The sequence below is a fragment of the Erpetoichthys calabaricus genome, chromosome 16 (genome assembly GCF_900747795.2).
Source record: "Erpetoichthys calabaricus chromosome 16, fErpCal1.3, whole genome shotgun sequence".
Taxonomy (NCBI): Eukaryota; Metazoa; Chordata; class Cladistia; order Polypteriformes; family Polypteridae; genus Erpetoichthys; species Erpetoichthys calabaricus.
The window spans coordinates 35,222,974-35,237,591 of record NC_041409.2 but is presented as its reverse complement, the minus strand read 5'-3'; the positions used below and the strand labels follow the sequence as shown (position 1 = coordinate 35,237,591).

The following is a 14,618-nucleotide window of genomic DNA, read 5'->3' as shown; positions in this document are numbered from 1 at the left end:
ATATGACCATCGCACATTATGGTTCTGCACTGCACTGTGTAAAAGAAAAAATTGCAAGAAAAATTTGGCCTTCTTGTTTGTAGCCAGTTATTTTACCTCAGAGCCTCTGTGACCAATGAGAAATAACAACTCTAGTGAGAGGTCAGATATGCACCAAGGGTTCTGCTGTCTCATTTAGGCTAATTTACTACCAGCTTATATGAAGGCCCAAAGTATGTCTTGTGACCACAGTTCAAACTTTAGAGAAGAGCTCTCCAGTAGGTGCTTTTGCTGTAAATTCAAGTCATCCAAGAAAATCCTTTCATTATATACAAAGTGAACAGAGTGTTTCATAAATGAGATAGATAGATAGATCTTTATTGTCATTGTCACTTTTACAAAGGAACAACGAAATTGAAGGTGTAATCAACTCAGTGTGAGGAATAAGAGTTAAAAAGACAAAAAGAGAGAAAATAATAACAAACCAAATAGTAATAAATATACAAATTGCACTTGTTGACTTAAGGTCTATATTGTACATTGGAAGAATAATATGGAGCAGTTTTATTCTGAGTTCAGGGCCATGATTGCTTTCGGATAAAAGCTGTTTTTAAGGCGGTTTGTCCTAGTTTTCATAGCTGAGAGTGTATTAGTACCACTAAGTGACTTTATTTTCTCTCATTTTAGTTATACTGACCATACACAGGTGTCAATGGCATCTGATGAGCTGCAGTACTGCGATGCTGCCTTGTCAGGCGTTCACTCTTCTTTTCTGGTTGGTTAAGAGAAAAACAGACAAATGATCATGAAAAAGTTGTCATGCCAAGAAAAAAAAGGTGTACAGACACAAAATATTTTACACACACATGCATGCAGTTTGTATATACATCACATTTAATAATTTGGGGTTCTACTATAGCAACCCATTTAACCATATTAAATGCAGTAGTAAACAAATATAAAGAAAACAACAAAACCAGGCAATCTCTAGGCCACCTTCTCACTGCCAAAACATTTAAAGGAGCGTGATGGTCCTTGCTCTCACAGGCCCCCATTGCTTCATAGTCCTTTTATAAGCAAGGCCAGGTATTCCTGCCAAATGCATCTTGGATGGACAGTACATGTTTTCAGGCCTCACCTCCAATTTTGATGGCCAGGTGCCCTAGTCTGTGGCCCTTCTTGGGATCCAGTATGCATACAGGCCATAGCAGTCCCTGGCAGAGCCTTTCTTTCTTCCCTGGCATGATGAGATGCGTCTTCACTGCTAGCGCAAACTTTGTACTTTTTCCTTGAGCCTTCCTAGGAACTGCTCCTGCCCTGTCCTACCCTTTCTTTCTTGTGGTTGCCTTGTTACTAAGACCATAAATAAAATATGTATGTATATACATATATTATTCCTAATACGAGAAATTGTATAAGGCAAAATAAAGAAAAAAAAAGTTATTGTGTTACAACCAGAAATTGCCTCAAGTTCGATGAAATAATGAAAATGTTAATGAACATTGGCAAACTCCACAAAATGCATTGAAGATAATGTGGAAGGAGGAACTGAACTGGTTTTGAGTGCATTATAATAGTATAATGATCTTTTAAAGTGTCCCTGAGATCTTTGGGCTCCATTTTTACCTTTATAAATTCACTGATGACCCACATACAGCAGTCAATGAGCCCTGCAGGTTGAAATGTGTGTGGTTGGAGATGAGGAAAAATTTCACACAGCACTTTTAAGTGCTTCAGTGGGTGGTTTTAGTGCATATTAGGACCCGAACCGGCATTTGTTTTTACCTTGTGTGCTTGCGACCCACTGATAGTCACATCGGCAACATTCTTACAGTGGGCATGATGGAAGTTGTGCGCATGGCTGCTACAGCTCTGTGATGTTATGCTGGGACTCCCAAAGCATCATGGGGCACTTGCGGGGAAAAAAATGTTTGCCTAAGCCAGCTGCACAGCGAATTTCCAGGAAAATATTCAGAGAACTAGGTCTCTAGCAAAGACAACATATTTGCTGCAGTTAATGTTTTTGGCAATTTTCACTGTTCAACATTAAATATCAGTACTTTGTTTAGTTCTGCATGTAGCCTTATAGATGAAAATAATGAGTGTAAAACACAAAAGTTGGCTTTTCTAGTATGTCATACTGTGGTATTCTCTCAAGTGTTTTGGCACAATGTTACACGCTATTTCATTGCCTTACTTCCTTAATTTTCTGCATGTTATTTCTTTTAAGTGTATGTCAGCATATTTGCTCACTGTGACGCTGTATTTTGGATTAAGTGAACTGCATTTTGTGTTTTCTTCAATTTATGTCTAACCACAAGTATTTTCTCACAGGATAACCAAGCATTGCTGAAATTTGGTACAGATACAGTGGTGAAGACAGGATGGAATGGCTTCTATAGCCAAGGTTACATACTTATCAAAAACTGTTCAGAGCTCTTCAAACCAAGGGTAACTATAAGCTCCTGAACTTTTTAATAAGCCTGCAGCACCTTTTTAATGAATCAGGAGGATACGTCTGATTTCTTACACATCATTGCAATCTTGTTTTGTTTGAAATTTTATGTGGTGCTTCCATTTAGTATTTGGATTGCAACCCTTTTGGTAGCAGTTACACTTGATCTACTTAGCTACAGCTCTTATTACTCTTTCATTGCAAAGTTTTGTTAAGGATATATTTCTAAAGAGGTATTGTTCTTTTCAGTCACAAATGCAAAGAAAAATAGTTTTCTCTCCTATGTGTTTGTTTTATTGGAGCATATTAACCTTATTCACATACTTTATTTTTTTTTGTAGATTATTCTGTTAGTGGCTGACAGTTTGAAATAGTGTGTATTTATATATTCACTATCGACCGCAACATTAAAACCACCTGCCTAATACTGTGTAGGCCCCCTTGTGTCACCAAAGCAGCACTGGCCCATTGAGGCATGGGGTCCATAAGACCTCTGAAGGTGTCCTGTGGCACCATAGCATTAGCAGCAGATCCTTTAAGTCCTGTAAGTTGCAAGGTGGAGCCTCCAAAGGCTGGACTTGTTTTTCCAGCACATCCCACAGATTCTTGGATAAGATTCAGATCTGAGGAATCTGGAGGCCACGTCAACACCCTGAACATTTTTTGCAGTGTGGCACATTATCCTGCTGACATGAAGGGATGTATGTGGCCTGCAGCAATCTTTAGGTGGGTGGTCTGTGTCAAAGTTGCATCCCTATTAATGTCAGGACCCAAAGTTTCGAAGCAGAGCACTGCCCAGGATATCGCACTGCCTCTGCCGCCTTGCCTTCTGACCATATGACATCTTGCTGCCATCTCTTCCCCAGGTAAACAACGCACATACACCCGGGGGTCTACATGATATAAAAGAAGATGCGATTCATCAGACCAGGGGCCTCATGTATAAACGGTGCATACGCACAAAAATGTTGCGTACTCCCGTTTCCACACTCAAATCGCGATGTATAAAACCTAAACTTGGTGTAAATCCACGCACATTTTCATGCTAGCTCAATCCTTGGCGTACGCAAGTTCTCCGCTTGGTTTTGCAAACTGGTCACACCCAACGTCAAAGCAGTGCTTGTGTTCCAGTGTGGTTTCCCTTTCTTTTTAGATCCACATCCCTGACGTGGCTTTATCATATACACTGAAATTAACCTCATATTGTTTATTAGTTTAAGGCATCTGATTGTAATTAACCTGTAACAATATAATGGTCCACGGAATGGCCAAACTATTCCAAATACCATAACTGCTTTAGCGTTATTACTCTCACGGCACCTAATTCTACTTCTTTTAGCTGCTCCCGTTAGGGGTTGCCACAGCAGATCATATTTTTCCATATCACTCTCACTGCACCACTCGGAGTATTTATATCACTGTATCTCAGTGTGGAATCACAGCTCTACAGCAGCTGATCGGAAAGAGAATTATCGGTATACAGCATCAAGCACATGCTGCCTCAGCCATGCTGTCTATTGAACTGCTCTCATACGACAAATGCTTCAAGTGTTCCTGGTAGAACTGTTTGTACTTATAAGTACAATCACCTCACTGTAAACTTGCGATACAGTTATAATATTGCACAACCTGCACCACTTTATAAAGTGCATATTTACATATGATGACGATATCATTTGTAAGATGAAATGCAGCAAAATATGTTTATTGCATTAAACAGATAAAGTGTTAACATCATTTAAATAATCTAGATTTTTAATAATTAAACATGTGAGGACACGGTGTCGCAGTGATGGCAAGGAGCTGGCACCACGTTGTTCCTGCCTCACGCTGTATTCTTGCTGGAGCTGGCATGACAGGAAGGATAGATGGATAGAATAATTAAACATGTACTACGAAGATATTTCAATGTTCCTTAAAAGTTTTGAAGAATTGACGTTCTAAGCTTACACATGGCTTAATGTCTATTACAGAGCTGATTGTGTGGCGATGGAGGTGAAATCATTGACCATAAAAATATAATGCACACTTTTAGACTACTATAAAGCCTTATATTCTACTGAGTTTAAAGAAGACAACAAACAATTTAATGTATTTCTGGATACATTACAGATACCACAAATAGATACTTTTAGTGCTGAGGAACTGGTTAAACCTCTGACACTATCAGAATTACTAGATGCTATAAAATCACTTCAAGGTGGGAAATCAGCAGGCCCTGATGGCTACCCTGTAGAATTTTATAAGAAATTCTGCACTCAGCTAGCTTCCCTCTTATTGGCAACATTTACAGAAGCTAGAGACAATCAAATTCTACCTCAAACCTTTCATCAAGCATTAATCATTGTCTTTCCTAAACAAAATAAGGACTTGTTACAATGTGCATCATACAGACCAATTTCACTTCTGAATAATGATGTTAAGATACTCTCAAAAATTATATCTAGAAGGATGGAGAAAGTGCTGCCTTCCGTAATATCACAGGATCCAACTGGATTTATTAAAAGGCCGACACTTATCTTCCAATCTTCGACGCCTGTTTAATGTAATATATTCACCAGCAAAGTCAAACACCCCAGAGATGATATTATCATTGGATGCAGAAAAAGCATTTGATATGATTGAATGGAACTACCTTTTCACTGCATTGGAGAAATTTGGGTTTGGCCCGAATATTTGTACATGGATCAAACTACTGTATACCAATCCAGAAGCTTCAGTTTGTACTAACAACATTTGTTCAGACTACTTTAAATTAGAACGTGTTACCAGACAAGGATGCCCCTTGTCACCACTGCTGTTTACAATCGCCATTGAACCACTGGCAGTCCACTGTCGAAATTCTTATCAGATAAAGGGGATTATCAGAGAAGGACTGGAACAGAAAATTTCTCTATATGCAGATGATATGGTTTTATATATATCAGACCCAGAAAACACTGTGCCTGCTGTTTTAACAGCACTTACAGAATTTCAAAAGATCTCTGGTCTCAGAATTAATCTGAATAAAAGTATACTCTTTCCAGTGAATTCACAAGCATATAATATTAGATTGGACACCCTACCTTTTACCATAGCAGATCACTTTAAATACCATGGGGTAAATATCACAAGTAAACATAAAGCTCTTTATCAACAAAATTTCGCCGTCTGTATGGAAAAAATTAAGCAAGACTTGCATAGATGGTGAACCCTTCACCTCACTCCAGCTGGAAGAATTAACCTTGTTAAGATGAATATCCTTCCTAAGCTTCTTTTTTTATTTCAAAACATTCCAATATACATCAATAAATCATTTTTTTAAGCAATTAGATTCAACCATAACCTCATTTATTTGGAACTCAAAACATTCACGTATCCGAAGAGCGACCCTACAAAGACCTCAGGCAGAAGGTGGCATGGCTCTACCTAATTTTCAGTTTTATTACTGGGCAGCAAACATACAAGCTATAAAAACCTGGACACAAGTAGATGAACATACACAGGCTTGGTCCGCAATAGAAGTAAAATCCTGCAGTACTTCTTTATATTCCCTGCTCTGCGCACCAGTAAATGCAAGTTATTGCAAATATACTTATAACCCAATTGTGCTTCATTCACTCAGAACATGGAACCAATTTAGAAAGCAATTTAAGATGGAAAATCTTTTATCTGTGGCACCTTTGCAGGAGAACCACCTCTTTCAACCCTCGCAAACATATCTAGTTTTTAATATCTGGAAAAGATTTGGGATTAAATTGCTCAGAGATCTTTATATAGACAATATATTTGCATCCTTTGAACAATTACATCCCAAATTTAACCTTCCAGCGCCACATTTCTTTCACTATCTTCAAATTAGAAACTTTGTTAAACAGAAACTGCCCAATTTTCCTCATCTCGTACCCTCCACCATACTGGAAAAAATGCTGCTCAATTTTGAGGACTTAGACACCATTTCTGCAATATATAAAATTTTATTAGAGTCCCTTCCTTTCAAAGATCCAAGAGGACAATGGGAAAAAGATCTCTTAACTCTTTCAGGGCTGATGTCGACTTTTGTCAAAAGGAACTGTAAACTGTGAAAAAAACAACTATTATGTTTTAGTTGGACTCTTGTTACCTGAAGGAAAGTTAGATTCATTGGTTTGACTGAGATTTCCTGTGCTCACGTGAGTAGCAAGGCACAAACAATGGCAAAAATGGGACTGACATCTGGCAAGTGATCAAAGCAGATGTGTAAAGCAAAATACTCCACAGACGACATTTTGCCTGTTATCTCTGAACTGGATTATGGCTTGTCGGACACCGATTTTGATACATCCATCCATCCATCCATTTTCCAACCCACTGAATCCGAACACAGGGTCACGGGGGTCTGCTGGAGATCAATCAAGTCCTACAAGTGATTCATACAAGTGATTGAAAACGAATGTGAGGTTCCAAGTTCAGCTGACTGGTCCCCAGCTGATCGTGGTACTGACAATGTTCGCCAGGTAGGACTGCCACTTAACAATGATAAGAGGTAGAAACCACATTGCAATGCACTGCAACTGTGACCGCCCCCCCAGCCACGCAAAGACATCCTGGCAGCAAGCCTGCTGCACATTCTTGGCAAACTGGCAGCCGCAGCATGCAGCAACAGACGTTTTATGTTGATTTCTGTGTGCAACCATTGCTTTTCAGAAACTGTTTTTTGGAAAAAATATTCAGCCCTCAAAGAGTTAATTAATATATCAGAAAAGGAGTGGAAGGTAGCAGTGCAGAGAATTCACTCGAGCTCCATATGCACAAAGCATAGAATTATTCAACTCAAAATTATATATTGTGCTCATCTGTCTCGCTTAAAACTGTCCAAAATATTTCCAGGGCAAGATCCAACCTGCGAACACTGCAACCAAGCTCCTGCCTCACTGGGTCACATGTTTTGGGCCTGCACCAAATTAACATCATTTTGGAACAGAATTTTTAAGTGCCTTTCAGTCAGCCTTGGTGTCCCAATCCCTCCTCACCCATTGATAGCTGTGTTTGGTGTTCTTCCAGATGGATTGGAAGTGGAGAAGGACAAGCAAACTGTGATTGCATTCACTACACTTTTGGCACCCATACTTATTTTATTAAATTGGAAGAATCCTAACTCTCCTCTTATAAGTCAGTGGGAAACCGATGTTTTATATTATTTGAAATTGGAAAAAATCAAATTATCAGTTAGAGGATCTGTACAGAACTTTTTCAGAACCTGGCAGAATCTAATCAGTAATATTTTAGAATAAGAAGAAATAATTATTTCCACATTTCTTTTCCTTCTCCGTGTATCTTTATTGCCCTATTAAACTCAACAATTTAGGTATGTTTACAAGCTTTAAGTATTACTCCTTTGGCCATTCTCTCCTTCTCAGGGGTGGGGTTTGATTTGTTTTCAATCCTATTTTATGTAAAAATTGATCTATTTGTATGGAATGATTACAATAAAATTAATAAAATATAAAAAAAAAAAACTTGAAGAATCTGAGTTCTAAGCTTACAGATGGCTTAACATCTGTTACTGAGCTGATTGTGTGGCGATTGGGTACATGGAGAAAGAAAAGGAAGGATAGGAATTGGGGTTCAGTATGTTTTAAAGAGACAGTACTGCTGCAATAAATTATTTCATCGAAGGCCGCGCATGGCGCAGCAAGCATCTTGCGTGAGGCAGGAACAATCTCTGGATGACGCACCAGCTCGTCACTATCACTGTGCCACTGTGTTCCCATGTTTAATACATGCTTTAATTTATATGATATGAATGCTGAAATGATATCAGGTGTACATCTCAGTATTTAAATAATTCAGAGAACTGTAATATCATGAATGTAATGGATTCTGTGTCCTGTCGGAGGAAGAGAAAGCACATAGTGATTCACACAGATAGAGCACATAGAAGAACACATACAAAACAAAGCATTTAACGTGCTACTTCAGTTACGATGGTATTTGAGAAACTGGTAAATTAAATGATTTTAAGATGAAGTTTATGATGTTCTACTTTAATGACAAAATAAACTACGTGATTAAAGTGGAAATTCCGAGATTAAAGTTGAAATTTTGAGCTTTTTTCCCCACTGTCTCCCTATTTTTTTTTTCCTCTGTACCCTAATAAGCTTTCATATGACACTCGGAAGGTGGGCTACGACTCGCCTTTTCACAACGACTTTTATATCTGACAACTTCTTTTTTATTTCGGCACTGTGTGACTTTGTGAGCTTTAGCTTTCGAGTTTCTCTGACACTCTGTCACTCGATCAACTTCCTTTTCTTGTTTGTACCACTCTTTAAACCAACAAATAGTATGTTTTTCCTTGCCTCCACTTGGTGTTCGCTGAAATTCTTCTATTTTCCCCTGTGCTGTTGCCATTGCCTTTTCACAGAATGCTGAGCTTAAGGGCTATTTATATTGATTTGCATATGCAAAGAGGTGTAATTCTGGGAGGAGTTGGGGAGTGGCAGCAGGCATGTGCGTTACTTTTCACGCTGACCGGGCTTTATGGAGCGGAAGAACATGGAAGTTGGCGTACGCACAGATTTATGCATCTGGATTTTTTTGTACCTACGAACATTTCCGCTTTTGTCTGTACGCCATGTTTTAGTGTGAATTCTATGCACGCCGTTATGCATGAGGCCCCTGGTCACCTTCTTCCATTGCTCCATGGTCCAGTTTGGACACGCAAGTGCCCATTGTGGGCACTTTTGATGGTGGACAGGGATGAACATGGACACTCTCACCATTCTTAGGCTATGCAGTCCCATACACAGCAAGCTGTGATGCACTGTGTATTGTGGTATCTTTCTCTCATGTCCAGCATTAAGTTTTTCAGCAAATTGTGCTGTAGTAGCTGTTCAGCAGGATTGGAACAGATAAGTTGGCCTTTGCTCCCCATGCACATTGATGAGTCTTTGACTCCCATGAATGTTATTGTTTTATTGGTTGTCCTTCCCTGGACCACTTTTGGTAGGAACTAACCATTTCTGACACTGACGTGCCCATTGTAGGTAGTTTTTTAGTGGACAGTGGCCATTCAATGACTGCAGCATGCTGTGATGCACTGTGTGCACTCTCAAAGCCAGCATCGTTTTAGAGCAATTTGTGCACAAGCTAGCCATCACTCCCCATACACATCAGTGTGCCTTGGACACCCATGACTCTGGCACAGGTTCACCAGTTGTCTTTCTTAGGATCAATTTTAATAGGTTAAACAACAATGCATACTGGGAAAACCCCACAAGACCTGCCATTATGGAGATGCTTTGACCCATTCATCTAGCCATCACAGTTTGGCCCTTGTGAAAGTTGCTCAGTTCCTTAGGCATTTTTCTTGCTTCCAACATGTCACTTTCAACAACTTACAGTTTGCTTGTTGTCTAGTATTTCCTAGCCCTTGACAGGCGCCATTGTGACAACATAATTGCTGTCATTCCCTTCACCTGGCAGTGCATTTAATGTTGTGGCTGATCAGTGTGTATTTGCAGGAAACAAACGTTTTCTTTCCAACATTCGTGTCTGCAACTCCTCATCAACCAACTAAACAAGAAGATATTGACCAAAAAATGGATACAACTGGATGAGTGTTATTAATTTGCCCATTGTCACTCTCATGGTTCACGTTGCTGGCTGAACTGCACTGATTGCAGTGCTTAACCTGCAAAAATACATAAAGCACAAAACTAAACAAGTGTTCACTTACAGTGCTTGCTCATTTTAAAAGTATAATGTTCGTTATCATCTAGATATAATGTGGTGGTGCTTCACGTGTTTCAGGGCATGTTAAATAGTGACTACTATGAGGCCATTGTTGCTTTTATTACCTTAGCATCCTTGCACGATTAGCAATATCAATTATAGCCTTTCTGTAAGTGTTTGCCACTATTTGTCAAAGGGTTCACCTGTGATTGATTACCTTTCCCATTTTTTGGAACAATGAAATAAAATACTGTGTAAACATGCAGGAATGACATTGCAAATTAAGAGTTGAGAAATATCCAAAATTCTAATCTGAGGTCCTGTTTTCTCTCTTTCAGAAATTCTATAAAGCATTTTTACCGTATTATCCCCTGTCCCCAGTGGTAAGACTTTCCTTCCTTCATTGTTTGCTGTTAAAGTTGACTTGTTATACAAATCTCTCTATTGGTTTATTTATTGCATGGGTTGGGGAGTTCTTTTTAAAAGGGTGGACTTAAGTTAGTCCAGGACATTTTAGTAAAGACAGAATGTATAGGGTTGTATTTGTATGTTACTCTGTACATATGACAATGACTTGAACTTGAAAAAGTTGTGATCAGAGATATTTGAAGGCTACTCATGTCAATAGAGCAACAGCAGACTTTCTTTTAAAGATTGCAATTTCAGTTTTCCAGGTAGTGATGCATAGCATTTAGTGATTACCTAAATGATGATTTAGATATTTTTTATACCTTACATGCCATAAATACAAACTCTAGTCCCTGTTGCTTAGAGTTTCCTGCCTTCCTACTTCAGATTTACAGGTAATACATGTTGTCATGGGACTATTTAGCCACTATATTGATCAACTTCTGCCATTACCTGCACCACTGTTCACACTAGGATAAGCTTCTGCAGTCTTTTTTTTTTTTTTTCTTCTTCTCTTGCATGAATTAGCAGACGTCTACTGCTGCAGTGTCTTGGCCATAAGGAAGTTTGCTCCCACGGTCACCTGCTGCTTGTTTCCTTTGTTTTTGCTAAACAGTATTGTTTTATAGGAGATTCTTAATCAGCTTGTGCTTTCACTTTCACATTCATGCAGGTGCCCCACATAGCAAGGGGGACAGATTGGCTAAAACATTTTTTTTGTATATAAAACAATTGAGACCGGTATATGGTAGGTGTGAGAGATTTTTTTAGTATACTTTTTATAGTTTATATATAGTTTTATACATATGTCAACTCATTTATATTGCTAGTAAAAACCAAAGGATTTTTGCCAGCTTCACCTAAAAGATGGCCTGAGCATGTGGTAAGTTGTTCACTTACAAGTTTCTGAGTTTTTCACAGACTACTGGATTGTATTATCGAGGGATAAGTGAAATTCAACACATTCCTTACTAGATTGGTCTACTCAAGATTAACACACACACAGATCCTCTTCACACGGCTACATTTGAGTGATGCCTTACTGCCAGTCATTCTTAGCATTCCACATATGATCCTTTCCACACAGGTACAAATGAGTGATGCCTATAAAGCCTGTCACTCCTCAGTACTCCACACAGGGGCTCAACATCTCCGGCACTAACAACATACGGGCGTCCCCAAGACACATGAAGGCTGATACTCCTTCTGGTTTTATGTCACTTGCCAACCAATGGTGTCTTACTTCTTCTGCAGTTGTTCTTCCTTTTGAGGTGTGACCACTCAGCCTGGTCTAGCCCTGCAAGGATGAGCAAGTGGCAGTCTCACCCTGCACCACCAGGCACCCTAGTATTTATTTTATTACTTCAGTGACAGTACATATAAGATATAAATTCAACACTGTGTTTATTAAAGTATAATAGTATCAATAGAAGAAAGAAAATTTAGAAATTAAAACAGTAAAGTCTGGATATACAGGTGCTGGTCATAAAATTAGAATATCATGACAAAGTTGATTTATTTCAGTAATTCTATTCAAAAAGTGAAACTTGTATATTAGATTCATTCATTACACAAAGACTGATGTATTTCAAATGTTTATTTCTTTTAATGTTGATGATTATAACTGACAACTAATGAAAGTCCCAAATTCAGTATCTCGGAAAATTAGAATATTGTGAAAAGGTTCAATATTGAAGACACCTGGTGCCACACTCTAATCAGCTAATTAACTCCAAACACCTGCAAAAGCCTTTAAATGGTCTCTCAGTCTAGTTCTGTAGGCTACACAATCATGGGGAAGACTGCTGACTTGACAGTTGTCCAAAAGACGACCATTGACACCTTGCACAAGGAGGACAAGACACAAAAGGTCATTGCTAAAGAGGCTGGCTGTTCACAGAGCTCTGTGTCCAAGCACATTAATAGAGAGGCGAAGGGAAGGACAAGATGTGGTAGAAAAAAGTGTACAAGCAATAGGGATAACCGCACCCTGGACAGGATTGTGAAACAAAACCCATTCAAAAATGTGGGGGAGATTCACAAAGAGTGGACTGCAGCTGGAGTCAGTGCTTCAAGAACCACCACGCACAGACGTATGCAAGACATGGGTTTCAGCTGTCGCATTCCTTGTGTCAAGCCACTCTTGAACAAGAGACAGCGTCAGAAGCGTCTCACCTGGGCTAAAGACAAAAAGGACTGGACTGCTGCTGAGTGGTCCAAAGTTATGTTCTCTGATGAAAGTAAATTTTGCATTTCCTTTGGAAATCAAGGTCCCAGAGTCTGGAGGAAGAGAGGAGAGGCACAGAATCCACGTTGCGTGAGGTCCAGTGTAAAGTTTCCACAGTCAGTGATGGTTTGGGGTGCCATGTCATTTGCTGGTGTTGGTCCATTGTGTTTTCTGAGGTCCAAGGTCAACGCAGCCGTCTACCAGGAAGTTTTAGAGCACTTCATGCTTCCTGCTGCTGACGAACGTTATGGAGATGCAGATTTCATTTTCCAACAGGACCTGGCACCTGCACATAGTACCAAAGCTACCAGTACTTGGTTTAAGGACCATGGTATCCCTGTTCTTGATTGGCCAGCAAACTCGCCTGACCTTAACCCCATATAAAATCTATGGGGTATTGTGAAGAGGAAGATGCAATACGCCAGACCCAACAATTCAGAAGAGCTGAAGGCCACTATCAGAGCAACATGGGCTCTCATAACACCTGAGCAGTGCCACAGACTGATCGACTCCATGCCACGCCTCATTGCTGCAGTAATCCAGTCCAAAGGAGCCCCAACTAAATATTGAGTGCTGTACATGCTCATACTTTTCATGTTCATACCTTTCAGTTGGCCAACATTTCTAAAAATCCTTTTTTTGCATTGGTCTTAATTGATATTCTAATTTTCCGAGATACTGAATTTGGGACTTTCATTAGTTGTCAGTTATAATTATCAACATTAAAAGAAATAAACATTTGAAATACATCAGTCTGTGTGTAATGAATGAATCTAATCTACAAGTTTCACTTTTTTAATGGAATTACTGAAATAAATCAACTTTGTCATGATATTCTAATTTTATGACCAGCACCTGTATATAGTCTTAGAAAGCTTATTGAAAATCAGCAAAGGTCAAAGGTGGATGTTGTTCTGGTTGGATTTTTGATTCAGCAGTCGGTGTAATGCATGACCTAGGTTCTCCAATGTCCAGATGAAATGATCACTATCTCTATGTCTCTATGACATGTCTCGGTCTGTGATGTTGTTTCCTATGTTGTTCTTTTTCATTTCCTCAGAGAAGCCATGTTTATGTTAAATCACACTTGGGCGCTTCTGAACATGTGACATTACACCCATGTGATTGGCTAGCTGTCCTGTTGATGGGTGGCTCTGCCCAAAAGCTTTGATACTGTGTGTATCTGTACAATGTCTTATTGTGTCTGTTTTCTTTTACCATTAACTTGTTAAAAAAACCTGTTTTAGACTAAAAGCACTATTAATTCCTCAGATAACAAAACAGATGCATTCAAGTCATAAATTACTGGTACAGTACAGAAGAATGTACAACTGTATCTAGGTAATATATTCCACAAGAGAGGATTCATTCAATATAAATTTTCTCGCTTCATTAGTTATTTAAATTGATTTAAGGGTCCTATAAATTCCGTTCTGAATTAGTTCTTTAATTGTTCATCGTGGGTTGTTAGAGTAAAATTTTAAAAAATTCATATAAGCGGTCTGATTTTTAAACAAAAGGAGTTTATTCCCCAGGACAAGGATGATCATCTGCTTCCTAGCTGTTACTCCTTGTCAGGTCTTTAAAAACTGCATTGTCACTGTAGTAGTACAATGGAGAGTTAATTTCTTGCACTCCGAAAGATCTGTTGAATTTTATGTACACATATACATCAAAACCTTTGCGGAATGACTTTGAAATATTTATTTAGAGGAAATCCATGACATAGTTTTTCTTTCTTCACTGTTGTCAGTGTTTACGGTAGGATGGTTTATTTTTGCATTTTGTCCACTAGAGATTATGCAGTGGAATACAAAACAAAAGCAAGAAACTTGTCAGAACAGTTGCTGTTAA

At 38.9% G+C, this 14,618-nt stretch overlaps 1 protein-coding gene across 2 annotated transcripts in view; it reads left to right on the top strand.

Moving 5' to 3' along the window:
* Positions 1-14,618, top strand: part of LOC114667106 (transmembrane protein 87A-like) — a 138,542-nt gene that overhangs the window by 64,072 nt on the left and 59,852 nt on the right. For both annotated transcript variants that reach the window (XM_051920073.1, XM_051920072.1), the window contains exons 4-5: positions 2,314-2,430; positions 10,468-10,512. In XM_051920073.1, the coding sequence (XP_051776033.1) occupies positions 2,314-2,430; positions 10,468-10,512 (162 nt within the window). The remainder of the gene's footprint in view (positions 1-2,313; positions 2,431-10,467; positions 10,513-14,618) is intronic.